The 26695-nt window shown below is 39.6% G+C and overlaps 1 protein-coding gene across 3 annotated transcripts in view; it reads right to left on the reverse strand.

Moving 5' to 3' along the window:
* Nucleotides 1-272: 272 nt before the first annotated feature.
* HMGCR (3-hydroxy-3-methylglutaryl-CoA reductase) overlaps nucleotides 273-26695 on the reverse strand; it is a 30343-nt gene continuing 3920 nt past the window's right edge. For all 3 annotated transcript variants that reach the window (XM_073624079.1, XM_073624075.1, XM_073624082.1), the window contains exons 2-20: nucleotides 16634-16817; nucleotides 13805-13916; nucleotides 13605-13692; nucleotides 13439-13523; nucleotides 13220-13325; nucleotides 12015-12121; nucleotides 11700-11810; nucleotides 11366-11529; nucleotides 11039-11277; nucleotides 10760-10929; nucleotides 9250-9444; nucleotides 8838-8996; nucleotides 7755-7912; nucleotides 6294-6399; nucleotides 3854-4024; nucleotides 3422-3562; nucleotides 3182-3340; nucleotides 2777-2931; nucleotides 273-1902 (exon numbers count right to left, since the gene is read on the reverse strand). In XM_073624079.1, the coding sequence (XP_073480180.1) occupies nucleotides 1848-1902; nucleotides 2777-2931; nucleotides 3182-3340; nucleotides 3422-3562; nucleotides 3854-4024; nucleotides 6294-6399; nucleotides 7755-7912; nucleotides 8838-8996; nucleotides 9250-9444; nucleotides 10760-10929; nucleotides 11039-11277; nucleotides 11366-11529; nucleotides 11700-11810; nucleotides 12015-12121; nucleotides 13220-13325; nucleotides 13439-13523; nucleotides 13605-13692; nucleotides 13805-13916; nucleotides 16634-16798 (2646 nt within the window). In that variant the 5' untranslated portion in view covers nucleotides 16799-16817 and the 3' untranslated portion in view covers nucleotides 273-1847. The remainder of the gene's footprint in view (nucleotides 1903-2776; nucleotides 2932-3181; nucleotides 3341-3421; nucleotides 3563-3853; nucleotides 4025-6293; nucleotides 6400-7754; nucleotides 7913-8837; nucleotides 8997-9249; nucleotides 9445-10759; nucleotides 10930-11038; nucleotides 11278-11365; nucleotides 11530-11699; nucleotides 11811-12014; nucleotides 12122-13219; nucleotides 13326-13438; nucleotides 13524-13604; nucleotides 13693-13804; nucleotides 13917-16633; nucleotides 16818-26695) is intronic.

A 26695-nucleotide genomic window follows, 5' to 3' on the forward strand; every position in this document is an offset into this window, starting at 1 on the left:
ATACACAGGGATGAAACAAATCTCCCCATATAAGTTTTACACGTATATCTGCGGTCTTCAGCTTTATATACTGTTTGGAACACATTTACTGAAAGTTTAATGAATGCATAACTGACTTAACCTGCCTGATGTTCAGCTTAAAGAAAAACAAGATAAAACCCGTCTGGCTACTCTTCTCAGAAATTAGCTATGTAGTGTCCCGTGAACTCCTGACACAACCACCCTAGGCAATTGTGGGAAGAACGAAACAGGCACCAGAAGAAACAGGACACTTAGAAAAATAGGTACATTTATTCCAGCAACTTAAAAGATAGCTTATTTGTTAAAATACAAGAAAAAAAAAAAGTGATCATTTTAAATTATATATTCCAATAAATACCAGATTGGGAAAACGGAAACAGATGCTTTATTCATCACGATGTCAGCTCTTTACCAGTGCATAAAAAGTGACACAGGCACAATTTTCTGTAGTTAACACATTGCTTCCAGGGTGACAGATGCTCCTCTGAACCAACTTAATACCTTTGATGAATACCAAGTATTAAAAAACAGAAAAATAAATGCGATACAAAAAAAAAAAAAATTAAAGTTACAAAAAGTATAAAATCTTGGACAGTGTATACAGCCATATAAAATTGTATGGAATTGTAAACCAGCCTAGTCTGGGGCTTGGTGTTCCACTCCCAGGCGGTGTGGTCAGGCTGCGATGTCATTGCTTGTTTGGCATTGGAAGGTCATAGCTATTCTGAATGAGGTAGTGATAGACCACCAAAAAGAACTTTGGCCACCAGCACCAGAAAACCACAGTTCCCATCATTTTGTTTTTTAAACTGTGTAGCTTTTGAAAGCATAGGGAGTTAAATACATTTGTGAACCAAATACAATTTCATAGCTGTAGAACATATGCAGATACTTCAGCCTCCCAGAACACGTAAAAGGGGAAAAAAAAAAAAAAAAAAAACACACCCAAACAGTACACAATTGGATAAAGGAAGTTTTGGATGATGATAGTTTCACTCACACCTATATGCCTGTTCTGTAGGGTTAAAAACTTATGTTTGACGTGCTTCCCACCAGAATCTCACTAGGCTTCACTTCTTTCTGAATGAACTTAGTGGCAAAAAGAGTAGAGAAGAGAATGCTGTGAGCAAAGAAAATTAGAGTCCCTAGCACAACAGGGACACCAATGTGAGCGAGATTACCACATGATCAAAACATTTTTTGGAGGACCAAAAGTCTACAAAATTAATATAAACAAAAAGACATGCCGAGTTCAATATGGAATTCTTGGGCTTTAATAATAGCTGGCAAGTCATATGTTGCCCACCTATATGTCACAATTCTAGAAATATTCTTTCTAAACTGCTGTGGCCTTAAAAAACAAAGTTAGAAGAAAAATAGAAAAGAAGCTGGATGAAGAAGAAATAAATTATTCTTTTTTATCAACTAAAACCAAAAGTATATTACAATGTTCAAAATTATTAAATAAGGTAAAAATAACCATTCTTTAAACTTAATGCAAAGTAGCTTGAAACTGGAAGGTTTTATGCAAGCTGTGTAAAAAAAAAAAAAAAAAAAAAAAAAAAATGTACATGTCCAAGTTCAGTTGATTTGGCTTTTTTGGCCTTAGCAGCAGACAAATTGGGGCCAGCAGTGATAACTGGACCCTGCCAGACAAACGAGACATGAGGCACATAGACTTCTGTTGAGGCTGTAATAAGTCTTCCTTTCAGGCTGCCTGCATACCATCCCTTCCCAATCGTGACAAAGCACATTCCCTATAGAGAAGTTTCCGTTTTATTTTCCGCTCTCTTATGGTCCTGTATTCATCCCAATATTTATTGGGCTCAGGCAGCTTTTTTTATGCATGTGCCAGGCATATCTTGAAGGTTTATTTTTGACCTGCAAGAAAAGAACAGTGCCCAATTAAAGGAAATCAAGAGTCAATTCACAAATTTACAGAGGGTAATCTGTTGGAGCCCCCAGGAAATATTGATGCTTCCAAGAATGGACAAGCATGTGACCTGCTCTAATGGATGCAGAGCTTGGGCCTGAACAGCCACTCCCCAGGCCCGAATACTTTTTTTTAACCCTGTGTAAGCTCTGACACCATCTTACAATGAGCTTACACAGGGTTTGAACATCAACCCTTTGACACAAACCAATGTGGTAGTTAAAGTATAACTAAAAGGCAACTTTTTTTTTTTTTCCCATGTTGAATAGAGTGGTGAGGGATTAGAACACCTGTCAGTTTTTATTGCTGTCTGTGCACCCATTAGGGAGATTCCCCCTTTCCATTCGTCCTGTTTACTTTCCCTTTTAGTGATAATGGTAAACAAAAATCCTAAATTTTGCCCCCCCCCCCGAAAAGCAAGAGGGGAAATCTTCCAACACTAGTTCTGGGAACCTAGGGGTCCCCAAGGAATTCCCTTAATTTGCAGGGATTTCTTCTCATTTCCTGTTTGGCTATGGGACAGGAAGTGAAGTGAAATCTCCACAACGGCATACAGGTGACGAATAAAAAGCTGACAGGGGTTATAACCCTCCCATACTCTATCCAAAATGGAAAAAAAATAAAGTTTTGTCTATAGTTCTTCTTTAAGCATCACGGGGTGGGGGTGGGGGGGGTGGGGGTGTGGGGGGTGGTGTTGGTCTGAAGGGGGGCAGGGTTATTTATTTTTTTTAAAGAAAACCTGTTCTAGATGAGCAACATGACAGAATCTTTTTAAGACAGACCGGTGGTATTCAGTCCTATTATGATTAAAAGTTGCATTACCTGTTGTGGACCATATGGCTCTTCACCAAATGCCCAGCTGCCAAAGCTGCCATTAGGGAAAGTTCTCCTGCCATTACTGTGCCACAGACGATTTGTGCAAGTTGGCATGCATTTTTACCAGGATACTCTGTGCTTGCACCCTGTACTCCAAGCATCTATTCATAAACAAATAACACATATGAAATTAATAAGTTGAAGTGAACAACTATAAAACATGATCAAAACACATTTTTTATTCACAGTCCAAAAAAAATTATTCAAGTGAATGTAAAGGCTGATCCAATTCAGAGTATAAAATGGTACAATTAGGAGCCAAGAAATCCAGATTTGTAGAACTATTATAGTTATATTTAAATTGTTACAAAATTTACTGAAAAGATGACAGCATAAAACGTTCTATATTACCTTTAAGCAAGCCTGCTGAGGTATCAGAGTGGTTCCACCTCCAACAGTTCCAATTTCTATAGAAGGCATTGTGCAGCTGATGTATAAATCCTCATTAGTAGGGCCCGTGTGCTCCATTAATGTGATGCAGTTAGAGCTCCCTACATTCTGAGCAGCATCCTACAAAAAGGAAAAACCATCACAAATTCGGTTTTAATTCTCATAAGAGTGTTATTGTAAAACACCTATTTCTTCCCTCACCTGTCCACAAGCTATGTATATTGCAGTCACAATGTTAGCTGCATGTGCGTTGTAACCTCCAATACTGCCAGCCATGGCTGAGCCAACCAGATTCTTGCTGATGTTAACATCCACCAGTGCAGCTGTTGATGTTTTCAGCACCTGCATATAAAAGTACATATGAGTGTGTATACTGGAAACAGTTACAACAGTGGATTAGGTACTATTAGCTCAAGTACTGTACACCAGCAATGTAAAGATAAATGTGCACTGCCTACTTTTTACACTTGCAAATGGTACAGTGGGGTCTTTTTTCAGTATAGATTTTTATAGAACACAAAAAAAAACCCACCACAAACAGACAACTCAGTGTTTAGTCATAAAAGTCATCTTAAATCAAATAGAAATCCTTGATCCCCTTTTAGGTAGGATAATGCAAGACCTTGTTCTTACCTCTCGTACAACATTCGCTGGAATAATAGCTTCACACACCACAGACTTTCCTCTCCCCTCCACCCAGTTGATGGCAGCTGGCTTCTTGTCTGTACAGTAGTTGCCACTTACAGCAAGGACGTGTAGCTCAGGGAACTCTTCTTGTAATCTAGACAGAGCCTTTTCAGTTCCCTGTAGCAGTAAATAGTTAAACAAGTTAAGAAAGCCTGAACTATAATTTTTATAGAATGAAAATTTGTATCATAAAATTTAGTATTCAGCAGAACTTACAGTTTAAAAGTTTTGACATTATTCTGAACAAGGGACATAGGCTAGCATTAACCAAAATGTACAGTTGGATAAAGCCAAATTTAGCAATATTTCCACAAAAAAAAAAAAAAAAAAAATCCTCAGGACCTCTCTCACTAAACACAACTCCACATTTAATCCAATAGAAAAATATCAAGAAGGATAAACAATGGGGGAGTCGCTGGTACAATGAAACTGACAAACTCATCAAAAAGATCATAAAATCCTGGCTACGACTACTAAATCCAAACAAGTGTATAAAATTATATTAGAAAACACAAAGATGGTTAAACACATATATAAAAAAGGTCATTTTTATTCCAAACACCTATTAAAAACTATAAATAAGTCCCTCATACATGTATAAACGTAGTATGTATCCTAAATAGTCCAGAAAATACATACAGTTCCCTTGGTTTATCTTGCTTCTAATTATACAGCTGGGCTCAGGCATGGTGCAAGGGCATCCTAACAATATGGTGCTAAGCATTCACATGAAATTACTACAACCTTTGATGGAACTTTATAAGACATTAGGTTGATTTACTAAAGGCATATAGTCTGTGTACTGCAAGTGCAGTTGCTCTAGGTCTGAGGGGAACATGCAGGGAAAATATAAAACAGCATTTTTGCTTGCACATGATTGGATGATAGAAATCAGCAAAGCTTCCACTCAGATATAGCGCAACTGCACTGACTATTTTCCTTTAGTAAATCAACCCCATGATGAATGCTGCTATCCAATCTGAGGACAACCACCATTTATTTTGTATTTATTTGAGTCATGGGCTGTTAGTGGTTCTCTTGGCAGGTCAACTTGCACTATAATAATATTTGAGAATACTTCAATGTTAGCATTCCAGCCGGATACATTGTGCATAACTGAGTGGACTGTCGCCTTTTTATTTTTTGGATTAATCATGATACATACCAAGTCTATACATGTATGAGGGGCTCATATTTCTTTTAAATATGAGTTGGAAAAAAAAAAAAAATGTACATACACACACACACACACACGTTTAACCATCTTGGTGTATTTTCTCTTATAAATGTAATATACTCAGTCAGGCTCAGCAGTCATAGTCAGGTTTTTATTATCTTTTTAATCAGTTTATAGACAATTGCAGCATAAAGGATAAGTTCACCTATCATAACAGGTTACTGTTGCACTGGCTCCCGCACCTCCTGATCCCCCTTGACAACAATTTTTTTTTTTTTTTAAAAACATTGTCATGCAGGGCTCCGCCAGCCCTTTGCAGCCGTTGGCTTGTAGTTCTCAATGAACTACCATGGCGCTGTTGAGCACTGTGGTAGTTCATCGATTCATCCTGTCAGTGTAAAACTGGCAGGCAGACAGCTTACACCGATAGCCTGTAGGAGCCCTCCATAACACCTGTGATCTTCTGTTCGCGGGTGCAATTATTTCCAGGCTCCTCCAAAAAAAATAAAAATAAAAATAAATACATTTAAAAAAAAAAAAAAAAAAAAGTGTTTAACCACTTGCCAACCGGGCCATACCCGAAAGACGGCAACAGCGCGGTCGGCTTATTCTGGGTGGACGTCCTTCCAGAATGTTGCTCCCGCGCACCCCCAGGGGCGCGCACCCGGGAACATCCGTGACCGGACCCGGTGCATCACGGTAAATAGCCGCTGATCGCGGTCATTTACCACGTGATCACTCCGTCATGACATGACGCCGGTTCCTCCCTCCCCTCTGTGTACCGATCGGTACAGTGCGAGGGGAGAGGTGACAGCAGCGCTGTGGGCTGGATGTTTAGTGCCCACAGCGCTGCTCAATGTCAATACTCTGCCACACTGTGCAATACTCTACCCAATACATTTTATCAGAAAAAGATTTTTTTTTTTTTTAATCGAATTTTCAGCCTTTGATTTATAGCGCAAAAAATAAAAAACCCAGCGGTGATTAAATACCACCAAAAGAAAGCTATTTGTGTGAAAAAAAGGACAAAAAATGTTATATGGGGTACAGTGTTGCATGACTGAGTAATTGTCATTCAAAGTGTGAAAGCACCGAAAGCTGAAAATTGGTCTGGTTAGGAAGGGGGTTTAAGTGCCCAGTTTGTCAAGTGGTTAAAGTGAACTTATCCTTTAAAAATGCAAGCAGCGCTGTATTGCCATTGCCTCCTACCTTTGATATCATGTTCATTCCCATAGCATCTCCGGTTTTTGATTGAAAACGGATGTAAAGGTTGCGCCCAGCTACAGTGGATTGAAGTCTCCCAAGACGGGCAAACCTAGAACACGACAGAAAAGCACAAAAGTCATCATACAAACTCAACATACACACTGAATCGTTATGTTTTATGCTTAAAAGTAGTTGTAAAAGGCAGTTTTTTTATTTTAATGCATAAAGATAAAAAACCTTGTGTGTAGCAGCCTCCCCAGCACCCTCTAATTACTTACCTGAGCCTCATCTCTATCCAGCGATGTCCACGAATGTCTAAGCCGTCCGGGACACTCCTGATTGGCTGAGACACAGCAGCGGTGCCATTGGCTCCCAAAGTCAGTCAGCCAGCCAATCAGGGAAGAAAGGGGGTGGGGCCTGGTTGGGGCTCCATGGAGCTGTGACTTGGGTGCCCCCATAGAAAGCCGCTGGCTGTGGGGGCACTCGATAGGTGGGGAGGGGCCAGGAGCAGCAAAGAGGGTTCCAAATAGAGGAGGATCCGGGCTGCTCTGTGCAAAACCAACTGCACAGAGGTGGTAAGTATAACGCGTTTCGTTTTTTTTTTTTTTTTTTTTTTTTAGAAAAAGAAGAAAAAAAAGAAGAAAAAAAGAAGAAAAAAAAAGAAGAAAAAAAGAAGAAAAAAAGAAGAACTTTGCTATCACTTTAAAATTTACATAAGCTCAATGAGATGCATACTAGCTAAAAGGTATTAGGAACAGGACAGCTGCAAAAAACAGATGTTTCAAGAAATGAAAGATTGAAAAAAGGGAGAAAAAGTAAAAGAAAGGAAAGTGAAAGTGAGATGGTTGTCGATAACTAAATCAGATATCAAAACAAGTCAACCGTGTTACAAATATCCACTGAGGCTTCAAAACGCTGTAGCCAATAGCAGTAATCATATGAAAAAATAAATAAATAAATCAGACAGGCTGATTGTAACCAAGTCAAATCGATAAATTGACTTGGGTACAATCTGCCTACCCATACATGGATCAAATCTTGGCCAGTTCAGCAGGATGAAAAAACAGTAGATTCTGCTATCATAGTGTGGACTGAGAAATCTCCATTGTATTCAGGCAGCTGCAGCACCTTGAATACAATTGTGAAGCTGAACAGTGACTGCACCTGATAGGATGCAATCCCTGTTTAGCCAAAATGTTCCACCTAGCTTGGCCAACTTTTAAATCAATTTTTGTCCAGCAGGGCCACCCATGGTTCAAAATTTAGCCCAGCTTATCTTTGTGAAATAGGAATGTCCGTAATCTTAGGACATTTATACACACACATTTTTTTTTTTTTAAAGAAACCTTACAATTAGTGCCATTTCGTAGGGGTACATTTATATACACACACACACACACACACACACACACACACACACACACACCTTAGGGTTAAGATCCAGAAGTTAAATAAAACACTTACCGACTTGTGCTGTCAAATGCATCCTTGATTACTTTAAATCCCTCAGGACTGTCCAGCCAAGTTTTTACTTCAGCTGCATCACAAGCTGATGGCAACCTCACCACTGGCCCTCGAGTCATTCCGTCAGCCAGGATACGGCTGCGAGCACCTCCGCCCAGCTGAAAGGAGCATATAGTTTGTTTATATTCTGGAAATAGCCAGTAGCTGAACAAACTACATATACACACCCACACACACACCCCTATACCAGCAGGGATACTCTACCAGTCTACACTGGATTTCTGCATCATATACAAAAAATGCCACAGATATTAATTTGCAACTGGTCTTCCAACTCTGATATACAACATTTCATCCGTACTAAGAATGGATATTTAGATTATTCCATATCCACTCGTTGGCTTATATATGAACTGTTGCTCTCTTTTGGGCAGAAATGACAGTTCAAACATTTTCCAGTATTCATGAAACTTCTGCACATCTTTGTACCAGTCATGACACAGCAAAGAAAAGAGGGAGACGCTTGATGGAAGAGGTGTAGCTCAAAGTGACAATAAAAATCCACCACTTATTGGCCCTGTAATCTATTTGAATGACATTGTGTCTTACTGCGTTTCAGCCTCCTTGTAACAACCTCTGTGAACTCACTTTTATTTCTTTGGAACGAGCAGTAAAGGTGCACATTAGTTGCAGTTCTGTGTACTGCTTTATGTCTGTTGCACATCCCAGAGTCTATACTGGGAGAGAGGAACAAGAGAGGGGGATTCATTCCCACATCCAGTGGGACCATGGAGAATGAAGTGTAGCCACCCTCTAACAAAAAGAGTCAGATCACAGCAGCAAAAGCCACCCCCACTGCTTCAGCTGCACTGGATGTCACTGCAGTTTTTTTGGCAAGATTACCCTGCAACAGGTCCTTAGAATCAGTATGGCATCTACATCAACATTCCTTCTAGAGCCTGCAACTGGAACCCGACCCCAAAAGAATCGCACAAGGCTGCCTGATATGTAAATGCTGAGCTTTGTAGTGTGCCACTAAAGAGTCCTTACTTTAGAAGGTAATCTAAAAATAGAATAACTCACCAGTATGGCTCTGCAGCCTCTGTTGGTACTAGCCACAAGGCAGCCTTCGGTTGTAGCCATGGGAACTTGATACTCTTTGTTGTCCAAAATAAGAGGTCCGGCTACCCCAACAGGGATGGGCATGTATCCAATAACATTCTCGCAGCATGCCCCCATCACCTAAAAAAGGAAATTACCATTACGTCACAAGATTTATTTTTCATGCAGTAGTAATACAATTTTACGATCACCAAATTGCAACTGCAAGATGATTTACAGATTTTCGCTGCTGTAAAATGATTAAAAAACTTTTAGAAAGCATAACCTTAGAATGCAAACATTAAATAAAAGGTACGAAAGCAGAATAAATATTATAAAGCAAAATTTGAAGTTTAAAAGGAGAAAAAAAAAAATATTCTGGTTTAGGACCTACCAAGGAATAGTTGTAGTTCTTGTAAGGCAGGTTCTGAAGGGCAGAGGACTCTGGCAGTTTCTTAGACAACATTTGTCTGCGGATAGCGACTCCTCTTTCTAAAGTCTCCATCATGGATTCCAGTTTGTAGGCTGGGATGTGTTTAGCATTCACCAAACTGATCACCTCTGTGTCACTCAGGTACCGAGCACCTTTCTAGATGAAGCATAAAAAAGGTTTAACCCTTTCATGACTAAGCCTATTTTTGAAATGTGGTGTTTACAAGTTAAAATCCGTATTTTTTTGCTAGAAAATTACTTAGAGTTCCCAAACATTATATATATTTTTTTAGCAGAGAATAAAATGGAGATTGTTGCAATATTTTATATCACACGGTATTTGTGCCGCGGTGTTTTAAACGCAAATTTTTGGAAAAGGGACACTTTCATGAATTTTAAAAAATCCAAACAGTAAAGTTACCCCAATTTTTTTGTATAATGTGAAAGATGTTACGCCGAGTAAATAGATACCAAACATGTCACCCTTTATAATTGCACGCACTCGTGGAAGGGCGACAAACTACGATACCTATGAATTTCCATAGGCAACGCTTTAAATTTTTTTTATGGTTACCAGGTTTGAGTTACAGAGGAGGTCTAGGGCTAGAATTATTGCTCTCGCTCTGACGATTGCGGCGATATCTCACATGTGTGATTTGAACACCGTTTACATATGCGGGCGCGACTTTCGTATGCATTTTCTTTGCTGCGCGAGCTCGCAGGGAGCTTTAAAAATTATTATTTTTTTTTTTTATTTTATTTATACTTGTAAATTGTGTTTAAAATTTTTTTTTTTTTTTTTTTATTTTATTGCTGGCACAAGGAATGTAAACATCCCTTGTGACAGTAATAGGTGGTGACAGGTATTCTTTATGGAGGGATCGGGCGTCTAAAAGACCCCCAATCCCTCCTTTGCACTTCACAGTATTCAGATTGCCGAAAACGGCGATTCTGAACATTGTATATTTTTTTTTAAAACCGGCGCCATTGGCAGCCGAGTAAACGGGAAGTGACGTCATGACGTCGCTGCCGCATTTACATTGAGAAGGCTGGAACGAAGCCGCCCAAGGTGGCCGATTGGACACCGGGCTTCCCGATCGCACGGGAGGCCAAGTAAGGGCGGGGGGGGGGGATGTCCCCTCCCGCTCCTCCAGTATAACAGCCGAGCGGCTTTTAGCCGCATCGGTTGTTATACTCGGATAGCCGATCGCCGGCTCTAAACAACGGTGCTGAGATGATGCCTGCAGCTGCAGGCATCATCCCGGTATAACCCCGGAATGCCGAGTACGCAGAGCTGCGTACCGTCGGCGGGAAGGGGTTAATTCACTTTTGTGTTACATGGCAGTGTCCCAGCTTAAACTATAGGTTACAGCTGGCCTCAATAATGAATTATAAAATCTAATACATTTTAAAAGGACAAAATTACATACAACTCCCAAACAGCATCAATTAAGTACTATCTAACCACTTACATCTGGGTTTTTGAGGATGCAAATACATTCATTAATGGGCCGTGGCTCTTCTGGTATATCCAAATCGGTTTCGTTTTCCTCTTCACTTGAGTCTTGTGATGGCGAATCTCCCAAAACAAAGTTTGGCCTGGCTGGTATAGTCTCCAGAGGCAATGGCTTTATAACAGCCTCTGAAATAGGAGGATAAAAAAAACAAACACATTGATTAGGAGGAAACCCACAATGTTACTTTAAAGGTTAAACCAAGATTTTACTGTGTAGACTCCTGAAGGCTGGTACCTTTTTCCTCCTTTGAGGAGATATCCTCCACTTTAACTTCTTTTGCTGGCTTTTCTGCTACAGGTTCCTTTCTACAGCATCCCTCCACTGGTTTCTTTTGCATGGTCACAGGAGATGTAATTGGGTTCTTCAGGGAAAGGGTGGATTCCATTTCAGTTTGCTCAAAGAATATGTACTTGACAGCCAGGAGAAGAGCAAGGCTCAAAGTTATGACCTGCTCAATGTCCATGGTGACCATTCTGTGGAATAAAAGTATCTTTATTAGCAGGAATGGTCTGAATAAACAAGATCAAATAACATTAAGACTCCATGAATCATTTGTGTTACCTAGAAAGATAGAACTGCCAGAGAGGCATATTGGGCTCAATCCTCGTTGGAATTGTGTCATCCAAGCCAATGGAGACCTTATTGTCTTGAATAGATGTACTGTTTTGAGAAGAAGGTTGACTTATCCATCGGCTGTGAGCATGAACAAGAACCAAGCCTAAAGACTGAAGACAAGATAAGAGGCAAATCTTTCAGTGTTCTGAGTTTTTTGTAGATTAGGCAGTTTATGTACCACTTTATGGCGAATCATAATCTGATCTGGATGGACTGGATATAGAAAAGCTAGATAACCAATAAAAGAAGTTGCATAAAAAAAATAAAAAAGGCCACTCACCATGATCATTTTCACTCTCTGTGTGACAGGGTTTGGTTTGTTATCCTCCTCTTCCTCCAACACATTTGCAAGCTGCCAGATGGGACGGCCCTCGCGACTCTCCCTGGATAACTGGGGGGGGGGGGGGGAATAAATAAATATAAAAATTGACAATTATGATTCCACAATAATTTATAGGTGGAAATCAAACGTGATCTACAGGGGTGATAGAATATTTAATATGCTCTAAAGGATAAATCTGTTTCTTGAACAAGGAATAGCCTGGGACAGCAGAACCAAAAAAAAAAAAAAAAAGAGAAAGAGAAGATCACTTACCTCCAGGACTAAGGACACACAAGCGGGGAAGAAAGTCATGAAAGCAAAGTAGTTTGCTAGGACAGACATACAACCAAAGCAGCACATTATTTCCAGCTGGCGCACACCTGTGTTAAGAAAAAAAAAAAAATGCATAATTACAAAACAGTCCTGCTGTAGGGAAGTGCTAAAGATCAAAAATAGTATTTTAAAGAAGGAATCTTATAGTAAAAAGCCAAGCAAGATTTACCCAATGGCTATAAACCATGCTCTACTGCTGCTGCCCTACCACTCTCCTCCATCTGCCCTCATTGCTATACCTCCTCCCGCATTTGCCCCCATTTGCCCTAAAAACGGAAAGGCAGACCCAATCGGACCCGCTTACATCCAATTCTATGCACTAAAAACAGACGGATGGGGGCATTACCCTCCATCTGGGCAGATTGGATGACAGTTGGGTGTAAACTGGCTCCTAAATTCAAAGCAAATTTGTCAAGTCCTACTCATAGCACGCGCACACACACACACACACACACACACACACACACACTTCTAGTAAGGGTAAATGGCAGTATTTAGAGAAAACCTATTTCAAAACACTAGTAAAGCTATACAACCTCTATGCAGGTTGCTGGATGACTGGATGCACACAGGGCATTTTCTTTTCTCCTCTGAACACCAGAACTCCTGGCAGGAGAAAAGCATCTTCAAAATGCACCTAAAGTCGTGTATTGCATGCAGATTTTGAAAACTAATGAATTCCATTGACCATAATATAAAGTTTTTTCCTGGCCACTGGAATGCAATAACGCTCAAATACACCTAAACGCATTTTTCTGCTCATCTCCCGAATGCGCTTTTGATTTTTTTTTTCAGCCTGAAAACACTCCACTTTTAATATGCCTGTGAACGCCAATGTGTGCATGGACACAAAAGCTAAATGCCTATAAAAGCGATGCATGAGACCCATCAATAATTGGACAAAACAGATAGTAAACACAGCAATTTAAAATAACAGGTCAAAAATAAAAAAAAAGAAGAAGAAGAGGGTTCCATTGGCTGGTATATTTTACAGTAGCCATGCCAGACACATCTATAATATATTTTCATGTAAAAGAGACCTCTTACATGCATATATTCTTGCTATCTGGTACAGATGAAAAGCTGTATTTTGTGCATGAACTGGGGTGACTGGTCTCTTCTTTGGGCAAGTTACACACACTCACCAGACATTGTGCCAACTCCAATAACCAGACATTCAACAAGAGCATCCAGAGTGAAGGTGGGCCCCAGAATGGCCATACCGCGAGCAATGTTCACTCGAACTTCATCCTAATGAAAAAAATAAATAAATAAAAAAATTACAATGTCACATTATAGACAAAACATAGAATATAAATAAAATGAAACGCCATTGTAAATAGCACAATATAGTATATGCTGACCTGTGAGTTTGAACTCAGGGCAAATTTGGCTAATGCACTGGCTTTAGAGAGATCTATGAGCAGCAGGAAAAATGGAAGAGCCTCACTGGAAAGAAGACAGAAATAAGGTCACAATTTCAGTAAAAAGGAAAACTTGTCTTATCAGCTCTAGGCATTCTGCACTTACTTCAACCCGGTCAGCTCTTTATCTAGGAAATGAATCACCACGGTACTAAAAACGAAGCTTGAGAAAATGGTAAACAGCCCAGCAATGCCTAAAATGAGAACATAAAGAAAGTCAATAACAATTATCCAAATTCAGTCATATCAGTGTAAAGAGAGGAAGAAGTAAGTTCAATATTATTAAGATGCGGACATATACATCACCTAAAATGTATTTAGATCCAAGCTGCCTGAGGTTCTGGAACTGGAAGTAGATGTAAAGAATTGCAATGCAGCGTGTTATGGTCAAGATGATGATGTCACTGCTCAAAACATCCTGCAATTTACAAGACAAAACGCATTAACAAAAATACTAATTTATTCAAAAGGTCACAAAAATCTCAATTAGCTAAAGTGTATTTCCAGTTTTGCAGCCAAATTGCAATAACACGTACTTTATATATTTGTTACATGTTCCGATTCACATATAATAATATTTAAAAATGGCTACTTATATATTTGTACCTTTCAACTTCTATGTAATGTTAAATGAGGGGACTGGAGAGTTATGTCTACCATCAATACTAACACTACTATCTGTACTGTGCTTCCAGATCTCATTATCAGTTGTAAACTAGATGTGCACACAATCTGTCCTAACAAAGTGATAAAGATCACATTCTAAGTTAATGCAAAAAATAAAATATTCTAAGGCTTCATGTACACTAGCAATTCCTAAACTTGAGTTTTAGGAGCTTTTGCCATTTTTTTGCCAAAGCTCCTAAACGCAACTCCATAAAAGCCTATGAATCAATGTACACAGACTTCTAGCAGAGATTAGGAGCTGCCGCGTTTAAGTGAGGTTAAACCTCCCTCTCCTGAACGTGGAAGAATCTCATTCAAAATAAAAACCGTTGTGGGAAAATGCAAATCGAGGCAAAAAAAAGGATGTAAAAACACGGTTTGCGGTTTTGCCTCAATTGTGTTTTCCCGCACCCACGGTAGGGTAGGCTAGTGTACATGTAGCCTAAACATTCTAAGCATTTTTAGGCATGCTGTGTGAATGGTAGCATATAAAAAAACATAATGGGTTTCTCCATTTTGACTGCAAAAGTGGAAATATGCTTGAAGATCCCCTTTACACGGAAGGCAGCAAAGACACACACCACACACTTTTAGGAGAGTGCAGACAGCTACGGACGCTTAGCCTGTACAAAGCAATAGCAGGCTAAGAGGCGCCACAGCAGTCTGCAAGCGTCCGCACATTAAAGTGGCAGCAAACGCAGTTTTACCACTTGTACCTACACTGCATAGAGCCGGTGACCTCCACGGCCCATGCGCTCTAAGGGTCCAGCATATTATGTCGAACCTTCAGAGCCTGTGTAATAAACAGCGGCTCCTGCGCGAATGCACGGAACTGATGTCATCACGCCCCTGGTCACTCATGTAGCCGGAGGCCACAAACCTGGAAAGGGACCAGGTAAAGATGGAAGACCTATCAACGTTGATAAAAACGCCGCTGAAGGGCTTCGCTTTAAGGCAAGTCTCTCATAATGTGCTAGTATGCGATGCATACTAGCGCATAATCCCATTGCCTTGCAGGGGAAGTTTTTTTATTTTGTTTATTAAACTGTGGTTTACTACCGCTTTAAAGCTGGGCACACACTATGGGAAAAATTCTGTCGAAAAATTCCATACAAGGCACATTAGATTTTCATATAGTGTGTACATAACTTTTGGATTTCGAAATCCTATTCAGACTTTGTAAATGAACATTTCAGAAGCGACAAACTCCAAAATGTTTTGCATACGTGAACAGAAAGAACAATTTTTTGTGTAATGCATGTTTTCGTACAAGTAAAATCAGAAAACGAAAGACTGCGCATGTTCAGAAACAATAAAAAAAAAAACCCTGTCAAACAAGAATTTTCGTACATTTCCTGTCTCAGTTCCGACGTGGTGGGAAACAAGAGAAAAAAAAAAACCACAACGGATGATCGTTCGCTCAATTTTCTCAGTGTGTACCAGGGGTTACCTGCGGTTAGAGACAGCTGTCCGAACCCGATGCACACAAATATGTCCAGGGACAGACATCTGTCCCTAACCGAAGGTAACCACTTGATGTGCGGATACTTGCCAAGATTAGCAGAGAGTTGCAGGTCATGTCACTCTGTCATTACCTTGTACAGGCTGAGTGGCAGAAGCTGTAACAACCGTCAGCCCAGCCGCAGCAATACAGTCGGGTTAATTTACTAAAACTGGAGAGTGCAAAATCTGGCACAACTCTGAAAAAAGCAATCAGCTTACAGGTTTTTCTTTCAAAGCTTAATTGAACAAACTGAAGTTAGAAGCCGATTGGCTCCCAATGCACAGCTGCACCAGATTTTGCACTCTATAGTTTTAGTAAATCAACCCCATGGTCTTATCGCTGTGGATCTGTGTTAAGAAGGCTTAATTTCATTCAAACAGTCAAATATCCATCAGTGGAAGAAATGTGAGGAAACTCATCTAATTACAAAGCTGAAAACTTAAAACTTAACTGCCATAATATTGGCAATGAATCTAAACTGGGTGCAATTTAGACAATAAAGGATCTAGACTTTTGAACAAACCTCTTTCATAAGAGGAACAAACCAAAAGACAGTAAATGCAGACTTGAAATTTTTTTTTTTTTATAGTTTTGCTCTCCAGGAAATGACATTTTGGGGGCCATTTATAAAACTGAGTAAACAAAATGGTCACTTTTATCTCTCCAGTATTCTATATGCGACAAAGTGTTCAAATAAAAAAACAAAAAAAAAAAAAAACAAAGAAAAAACACCCACACACGGAAAGACTCAATGATGGGATAGCAGTGTTTTTTTTCCCAGAGCTCACTCCCAATCAAGTCAATAGAAAAGGAACCCCAAATTGATTACAATTTTTAAAAAAAATGACACCAATGTGGAATTGTGGTCAAGCATCTTTAATGCTGACTTCACTTTATTTCACGTTCCAGAACACAGCAAGTTATAGGCCAATATGATGAATAAAGAGAGGTCTTGTTAAACTTACTTCGTCAAACTTCGGGCACTCATAGTTCCATCCACAGATTTTATCATTCCCAGTGAACATGTTCATGGACATCATGCAAATGGTCATAGTCACCGTACCCACGATGACCTCCCATGGATGGGAAGCCACAAACTGGCCATGCATGCGGAACAACCGGGACAACATCTTTACACTCTGTAGTGATCTGAAAAAAAAGAACAAATAAAATGACCAATTGTTAATGAAATCCAAATATTTCAGCATCGCAGAGAAGAAAGCACCACACCAAGAGAAACTCTCAGAGGCCAATAGCACAGAAGCTTTACAACTAAATGAAGAGTGTTCCTTACTTTACTTCTAGCTTATATGCCTTGGTTTCCCTGAATTGATGACCAGGAAAGGTCTGGACAAACTTGGCTACTCAGCTGAATCTACTGAAGAATTCCATTCAGGACCACAACAGCTTTCACTTTCGGTTACAATATATTGACAAGTCTATTAGTGAGAAAAACAGTCACAGCTACCTATCCCTTCAGGATTTAAAGGGCTAGTAAATCAAAATTCAATTATAGGAAACTGTGTTAATGCCATTTGCTGAAACTGAACAGATTCATTAAATTCCTTTATATGATGTACAGCCGTGGCCAAAAGTTGAGAATGACACAAATATTAGTTTTCACAAAGTCTGCTGCTTCAGTGTTTTAGATCTTTTTGTCAGATGTTACCATGGTATACAGAAGTATAAATTACAAGCATTTCATGAGTGTCAAAGGCTTTTGACAATTACATGAAGTTTATTGCAAAGAGTCAATATTTGCAGTGTGGACCCTTCTTTTTCAAGACCTCTGCAATTTGCCCTGGCATGCTGTCACTGAACCTCTGGGCCACATTCTGACTGATGGCAGCCCATTCTTGCATAATCAATGCTTGGAGTTTGTCAGAATTTGTGGGGTTTTTTGTTCACCCGCCTAAGAATTGACCAGAAGTTCTTAATGGAACCATTGTACTCACAGATGTACTCACACCTGCCTGCTGCCATTCCTGAGCAAGCTCTGCACTGGTGGTGCCCCGACCCCACAGCTGAATCAACTGTAGGAGACGGTCCTGGGGCTTGCTCTACTTTCTTGGGCGCCCTGAAGCCTTCTTCACAAATACAGTGGAAAGTTTTTTTATGAGATTAAGTTAATTTTTATGGCAAAGAGGGACTTTGCAATTAATTGCAATTCATCTGCTCACTCTTCATAACATTCTGGAGTATATGCAAAATTTCCATCATAAAAACTGAGGTCGCAGACTGTGACAAAAATATAAATTTTCATTCTCAAAACCTTTGGCCACAGCTGTATATGTTGCATTGTTCTTCTAGTTATATAACCTGAGGGAAGTTCCCTTTGCACATACTGAGACTTCAATATCGAACCCTTATCAGTGACTGAAGTCCGTTTCAAGTTCAATGACCCCATTATTCAATGGAGTATTGTATGAACAATATTGAGACCTTCTCCACCTTTAAGCCTAGTACATACGATCAGAAAATCATACGAAAAATACCGCTTTTGAAGCGATCGTACGATAATCTTCTCATTAGTACGCTTTCAAGAGCCGATCAGGACAGGTCATGCGAAATTATCCAATGAGATAAGCACAAAACTTTTTCCTCGCACGATAACAGATCGCATGATTTTTGTTTAATAAGTATAGTTTGTTAGAAAATACTATAAAAACACAATACGTTACATCACTTCTGAATTTCTATTCTGTCGTACGAGAATTTTCGTAACCTCTTTATTTCTGATAGGAGACTAGCAATAAAAAAAAAAAAAAAAAAAAAAAAAAAAGGGACGATCGTTCGTTCGATAGTCTCATTCTCCTAATACAAGTGAAACCAGTGACCATTCTTGGGTAAAACTAAATTAAAATGGTAAATCTGCTGCATATGTCAAGATATGCTTAATATGATGGAAACATGCAAGTAGTTAGTCATCTAAACTAAAGGCACCAAAAAAGTATAATTTACATAAGCTTTACAAAGGCAGATACTGAGTAGATTATGAAATTTTTAACCCTCTATGGACAGATAATTTTAATGCACGAATGACCTTGTCTTATGCCTGGTACACATGATGAGATTATTGGATGGATGATAGTCTATTTTCATTTTTTTTTTCCATGCTAGCCTCATATCAAAATGAAGGTTACTAAAGTTACGAAAACTCTCACACGACAGAACAAAAATTCGGAAGTGATGTAAAGTATTGCATTTTATTCTTGGACGCAAACTGCACTGATTAAAACAAATTGTACAAGAAATTTTTTTGTGCTTGCCCCATCAGATTATATAGGATGAACTGTTGATTGGCTCTCGAAAGCTGTGTACTACGATCAGATTAGTGTACGATTGCTTAAAAAAGCAGTATTTTTCTGATCGTGTGTACTTGCCATTACAGAGGGCGCTAGCCTAATCTCATCTACTCACTGGAGTCCTTGATGATGAGTACTGAGTACTGCTGTGTGACAAGAACAGGGCAAAGGGCGAGTTCCCCAAAATCTAAGTTCCAAGTTCCCCAAAAGTGCAAGCTGTGAGCTCAAACCCTGAACACAGAGGGGAGACTTTTAGGGCAGAGTAAAGCCCCATCCACTGGTTCTCCGGGATTGCATGGGGTTGGACTTAAGATGAACTTCAGAAAAAAAAAAAAAAAAAAAAAAAAAAAAAAAAAAAAAAAAAAAAAAAAAAAAAAAAAACTTACAATGCTTGTTTTTGCATAGAAAAAAAAAAAAACCAACACACACACACACCAATATTTGGCTGTGTGTATTGTGCTATCAGCAATGCCAAATGGTATATATTAGGTGTACCCGTGTTACTAACCTACGAGCACTGCATACGATAGCTAAGCCAAGCTTTAAAATGACTATTGACAGCACAGCAGCTGCAGTTTTCCTTATTCAGGGATGACACACTCTGTAAACTTGCTGATGCAACCCATTACAAACTTCAAATAGCAAATGTGAAATGTAATTTAGTGTTTACAGAGCACACACTTAATATCATCCTGACATCAGCTTGAAACTCCCCAGTTAGGAAAATCCAGATTTGTATTCCTCTAGCGTCTAGCACTTGAAAGAAATGGGTGGACACACAGAACAAAGGGGGATTTTGGGAAGATGGAATGTAGAATTTCCCAGATTTCTACATCAGAAGATAAAGCCATAACAGGGCACTACTCTCATTAATTATCAATAGTACTACACTCTCTAAAAAAACAAAAAAAAAAACAAAAAAAAAAACAAAAAAAAAAAAACCAACACTAAAATTGACATAGGAAGCAGAAAGGGCAACCATGTATCTGCTAAAAAGGCCATAACCAAACAAAACCTCTAGACAGCTTAACACAAGTAAACACAACCATCCAAGTGCAAATATTGATAATTCAAATACAAGTCACATTTTTTCTAGTGCACTTTGATTGCCCAAATCTGACAGATTCTGCTGTCCACTACCAAAGTCAAACTTGTTGGGATGCTATTAAGCCATCATACATTGAGCGCATACATGGACAAACATACTACTCACTATGTACAGCCAATTTAATACGGATGTCGAAACTGGTTTATTATTTTTTTTTTTTTTTTTTTTTTCACATCAGCTAGAGGGGTGAATTGGAGAAAAAAAATAAAAAAAATGGAGGATTCCTCCATCCATACAAAATGTTGTGGATAGAAGAATCCCCCCACCAATACATTGTATTCTGACATCAGGACTCCCCAATGTCAGAATATACTAATAAACAGCTGCAGCCACTGAATAAATGTTTTCCAGCTTGTCCGTCAACAGAAGTTGATCTAATGTTCGACTTATGTTGAACTAGAATGGGCACAAACAGACTGAAATTAGGCTGCTCTCTGCTGAACCAGCCACATTTCAATTCATCCAACTTACAGTGCAACTTTAGTAAGAAAATCAAGTCCTGCTAGATGACTTCAGGCTGGTTGCTTTTGCAGGTATAGCTATGTAAAAAAATTAAAATGAAGATACAGTGCTAATATAATGATATGTTAATCCAGACAAAATTGATAGTGAAAAAAAAAAAAACTCTCAGTTAATAAAAACGAAGGCAAATATCACACTAAAAATTACTAGGGCTGGGGAAATTAACGATTAATTTCTCGATTAATCGTTAATTTTTTTTGATTGATCAAAATTCTTTTGATCAGTACTCACCTCTCCGCCGGCTTCCGGGTCTTTAGAGAGTTCCGTCGGAGATCCGGTGACGTCACGCACATCGACGTGACTGGATTCCTCCCCCAAATGCCTCCATCTGATAATGAAGGGAAGGGGGGAGGAGTCCGGTGACGTCGATGTCCGTGAAATCATAAATTGAGGAAGACAGATCCTAACGATTTGATTAAATCTCACTGGTCAAAGTATTCAGATAAACATCTATGTAAATCCTGGACTTGGCTATGAAAATCAACATATCTGAGGGCTTTCCTGGCTGTAAGTCAGTTTGACGATGTACTGGCATCGATTGGTTATCCAGCAATCAAGAAACATTTATGATGAGGACACTTTTTTTTCAGAGCTGACACTTTGTCTCAGCAGGTGATGGATATCTCTGGCTCTCCATCGGTCCCCCTGATGAACAACGGTGCTATTTAAATAGACTGTAGGGCGACGCCGTAGCCCCACCCCGCTGAGGAAGTTCTGATTGAACGTAATGCGTACGGGGGGGGAGGAGCTATGCATGACGTCAGCTAAAAGTAGTTGGATCGGTATGTGCATTATAATTGATCGAAATTAGTTGATTAAAAAAAAAAAAAAATCAATTAATCGAACACGAAAATTTAAATCAGTAACAGCCCTAAAAAATACGTAAAGTGATACCCCAATTATATCTACTACCAAAAAAAAAAAAAAAAATTGAATAATTAAAAATAAACAATTGATAATTAGGGCCCTTTCAAACTGGGGCGGTTTGCAAGCGTTATTGCGCTAATAATAGCGCCTGCAAACCGACCCGAAAGTGCTGCTGCTGTGTCTCCAGTGTGAAAGCCCTCGGGGCTTTCACACTGGAGCGGTGCGCTAGCAGGACGGGAAAAAAAGTCCTGCTAGCAGCATCTTCGGAGTGGTGAAGGAGCGGAGTGTATACCGCTCCTGCCCATTGAAATCAATGGGACGGAGCGGCTACACTGCCGGCAAAGCGCCTCTGCAGAGGCGCTTTGCGGTGGTTTTTAACCCTTTCTTGGCCACTAGCAGGGGGTAAAACCGCCCCGCTAGCGGCCGGATACCGACGGTAAAATGCCGCCCCCGCCCCAGTGTGAAAGGGCCCTTAGAGTAGAGTAATGAAGAAAAAAGTCAACACAAAAAAAAAAAAAAAAAAAACTCAAGCTGATATCATAAAAAAAGATTATTATAAAATTAATATAATGAAAGTGAATGATAAACACATGAATGAAGTGATGAATATAAACCATAAAAGAGAGAATTAACTTAACCAAATCACAAAAAAAAAAAAAAAAAAAAAAGTCTCAGTTTCAAATGTTGCAAAAAAAAATTCAACCAACAGAAGAGTCCATATATAGTGTAAAGTGATGCTCCACAAGAAAATATGGTGAAAAAAAAACAGTCCTGCATCCAAGATAGTTCACACTCAAGTGAGTAATGAGGCTCCTTACCGACTATAGATGATCACCGTAAGGTAGTCTCACCAGGCACAGGGAAATTCAGGTCTCCCTATATCGACATCTGCAGTTGAGGCTATGATCATGGTACTGTCAAATGTCTCCCCTGTCTGTTACGAGACCCGACAATTTTTTTTATATAGCTATGTAAAACATTAGAGATAAGTGCCTATGCTGTTCAAAATGCAGTAATACACTGCCTCACACTGCTCTGCACATGCTCAGTTGCTCTCCATTTTTAGGCACTGTACCAAATTTGTAGAGGCCAATCTGCTGAAAGCCTAAATAGATTTACTGCTGTTCAGGGGCTCTGGGCTTCAGCAAAATGGCAGTCACTGGCAAGAAGAAACAGGAACAATGCTGGAGGCAAAAAACAGCACACACTATTTTTGGTAGCATAATTAATATGGAAGGTTCCTTGCTAAAGAACATTTTAATCAAGTTGTTATGAGTAAAGTTCTGCTTTAGCTTTGAACAAGTGAGAAAGGCTAATGGTCAACCATACATGATTTTATCTACAGACAAGGTTTAATCAGCCCTATCCTAAAAAGTAGACAAATTACTGATGTTGCACAGATACCAGTGACGATACTAAGCATTTGAATGAGTGCTTGTACTTGTACAAATGCTCCAATACTAAAGTCAATACTTTCAAGTCCAGTGTGATTTCATGCAGGGGTTCAGGTGCACATTTTTAAAGTGTATGACACTGGAAATTGCACCTGACTTTTTTTTTTTTTTTTTTTAGAAGCGCACTGAAATTACACTATAAATTAGGGATTGTTAAATTTGTATCAGCAAGTACTTGAGGGGGAAAAAAAAAAAAATATAAGATATCAGTAGTCCTACTGTCTAAAAAACTGGTATCGGTGCATCCCTACATAAAGAGACTTATCCTTGTGTTAAAGCTCTGTGAATTGAGCATTAGGTTTGAGTCATCAGTAGAGAGCAATTGGGTCACATTTTTGACATTACTACATACAAACATTCTCTGATATATAAGAACAATTAAAAGTGACAAATCAATCTTCCTTTGTCTATAAATATCTCAGTCCATTGGGAGTGGGATTCACCTTTCTAGGTATACTAGTGTTTATGTGCTCTATTATTTACTACAGAACTTTGTGAAAATGTATTTACCGCATCGCATCTCCTCCGCAGGCACTTCACACTGCCCTCTGCGAACCGCTGCGGGTGTCAAAACAAACTTAATGACACCCCCAGATCGGTTCACAGTGCGAACTTCGGATTCAGAAGGAAATCAAATCGCATGGGTGTTCACTTCACAGTGCAAGAAAAAAAAAAAAAAAAAAAAAGTCCCTGCACATTTTTGTGCGAATCCAATGCAAGTTCAGCCATACAACTGTATGGTTGAATTTGCATTGCGCAGACATCGCATGCGATCTGCACCAGAAATGCGGTGCAAATTACATGCGATGTCTGTTCACATGTGTGTGAACTCTGGAAGCTGGCTGTTTTCTATGCAGAGATGCACCGAATTTTTCACCAAGCCGCACACGCTGTGTGAATGGACAATGAGGTAGATTTACTAAAACTGGAGCACTTGGAATCTGGTACAGCTGTGCATGGTAGCCAGCTTCTAACTTCAGCTTGTTCAATTAAGCTTTAACCACTTGACAACTGGGCACTTAAACCCCCTTCCTAACCAGACCAATTTTCAGATTTTCAGCACTCTCACACTTTGAATGACAATTACTCAGTCATGCAATACTGTACCCATATGAAATGTTTGTTCTTTTTTTCTCACACAAATAGAGCTTTCTTTTGGTGGCATTTAATCACCGCTGGGTTTTTTATTTTTTGCGCTATGAAAAAAAGACTGAAAATTCTGTAAAAAAAAAAAAAAAAAAAAAATTTCTTTGTTTGTTATAAAATTTTGCAAATTAAGAATTTTTCTTCATAAATTTTAGCCAAATTTTATACTGCTACATATCTTTGATAAAAATAATCCAAATCGGTGTATATTATTTGGTGAAAGTTAGAGTCTACAATCTATGGTGCCAATCACTGAAAATTGATCACACCTGAAGTACAGTCAGCCCATCTCATTTCTTGAGACCCTAACATGCCAGGACAGTACAAATATGACCCCTTTTTGGAAAGTAGACATTCCAAGGTATTTAGAAAGAGGCATGATGAGTTTTTTGAAGTTGAAATTTTTTCCCACAATTCTTTGCAAAAATCAAGATTTTTTTTTTCAGAAAAGTGTCATATTATCAGGTTATTTCTCACACACAGCATATGCATACCACAAGTTACACCCCCAAAATACATTCTACAACTCCTTCTGAGTATAGTGATACCACGTTTGAGACTTTTACACAGCGTAACCACATACAAAGGCCCAACATTGAGGGAGCGCCATCAGGCGTTCTAGGGGCATAAAATTACACATCTAATTTCTTGACTATCTTACACTTTTGAAGTTCCTGGAGCACCAGGACAATGGAAATTCCCCAAACATGACCCCATTTTGGAAAGAAAACAACCCAACATATAATCTATGAAGCAGATCGATCTTTTGAACATGTCATTTTTTTCTACAAGTTTTTGGAAAATGTGGAAAGAAAATGAAAAACGCATATTTTATTTATTTATTTTTACACAAAAGTTGTCATTTATACAATATTTCTAACACATAGCATGTACATGGCAAAAATTACGCCCCAAAAAAGATTCTCCTACTCCTCCTGAGTACGGCGATAACACATGTGTGAGACTTTTACACAGCCTGGCCACATAGAGAGGTCCATCCAACATGCAGGGAGCACCATCGGGTGTTCTAGGGGCATAAATGTCAAAACTAATTTGACTACCTATTACACTTTGAGGCACTGTAGTAGCATGGATGTGAACTGATGTGGCATGGATAAGCTGTGGATGGGGATGGCTAAGCATGGTTGAGCCATGAATATGGATGGCTGGGTATGGCTGAGTATGGATGGGATGGCTGGGCATGGCTGAGTATAGGTGACTAAGCATGGATGGATGAGTATTGCCGAGTATGGATGGAATGAATGGATGAGTACTTCTGAGCATGGATGGGATGGATGGATAAGTACTTCTGAGTATGGATGGGATAGATGAGTATTTCTGAGCATGGATGAGTTGGAATGATGAGTATGGATGGGATGGATGGATGGATGAGTACTTCTGAGCATGGATGAGTATGTATGGGATGGATGGATGAGAACTGAGCATGGATGAGTATGGATGGGATGGATGGATGAGTACTTCTGAGTATGGATGGGATGAATGGATGAGTACTTCTGAGCATGGGTGAGTATGGATGGGATGGATGGATAAGTACTTCTGAGTATGGATGGGATGGATGAGTATTTCTGAGCATGGATGGGATGGATGGATGAGTACTTCTGAGCATGGATGAGTATGGATGGGATGGATGGATAAGTACTTCTGAGTATGGATGGGATGGATGAGTATTTCTGAGGATGGATGGGATGGATGGATGAGTACTTCTGAGCATGGATGGGATGGATGGATAAGTACTTCTGAGTATGGATGGGATGGATGAGTATTTCTGAGCATGGATGAGTTGGAATGATGAATATGGATGGGATGGATGGATGAGTATGGATGGGATGGATGGATGAGTACTTCTGAGCATAGATGAGCATGGATTGGATGGATGGATGAGTATTTCTGAGCATGGATTGGTTGGAATGATGAGTATGGATGGGTACTTCTGAGCATGGATGGATGAGTATGGATGGGATAGACGGATGAGTACTTCTGAGCATAGATGAGCATGGATTGGATGGATGGATGAGTATTTCTGAGCATGGATTGGTTGGAATGATGAGTATGGATGGGTACTTCTGAGCATGGATGGATGAGTATGGATGGGATAGACGGATGAGTACTTCTGTGAGCATGGATGGGGCACAAAGCAGCGCTGTGGGCACTACATATCCAGCCCAGTGCTGCAGCACTTGATCTCTCCCCTCACACTGTACCAATAGGTAAGGGGAGGGGAGAGAGGAACTGGACGCGACGCCGGTTTGTTTAGAAGCGATCGCTCCGTCATTTGACGGAGCGATCACATGGTAAACGGCCGCTGCCACGGACGTCCTCCCAGAATAAGCAGACCGCGCTGCAGCCGTCTTTCGGTTATGGCCCGGTCGGCATGTGGTTAATAAAACGTGGAAGCTGATTGGTTTGAGCTGCACCAGATTTTGCACGTCAAACCCAATGTCTAATCACAGGTGTGTGGCTTGGGAGTGAGCCTGCTTGAGTGCCTCCATAGCAAGCAGCTTGTTATTGGGGGTACTCGGCAGGGGGAGATGAGGAGCCAGGACTGCCAGTGGGGGACCTACAAAAAAAAAAAAAAAACTTTGCACAGAGCAGGCAAGTATAACT

The sequence above is a fragment of the Aquarana catesbeiana genome, linkage group LG01, assembly GCF_042186555.1.
Source record: "Aquarana catesbeiana isolate 2022-GZ linkage group LG01, ASM4218655v1, whole genome shotgun sequence".
NCBI lineage: Eukaryota > Metazoa > Chordata > Amphibia > Anura > Ranidae > Aquarana > Aquarana catesbeiana.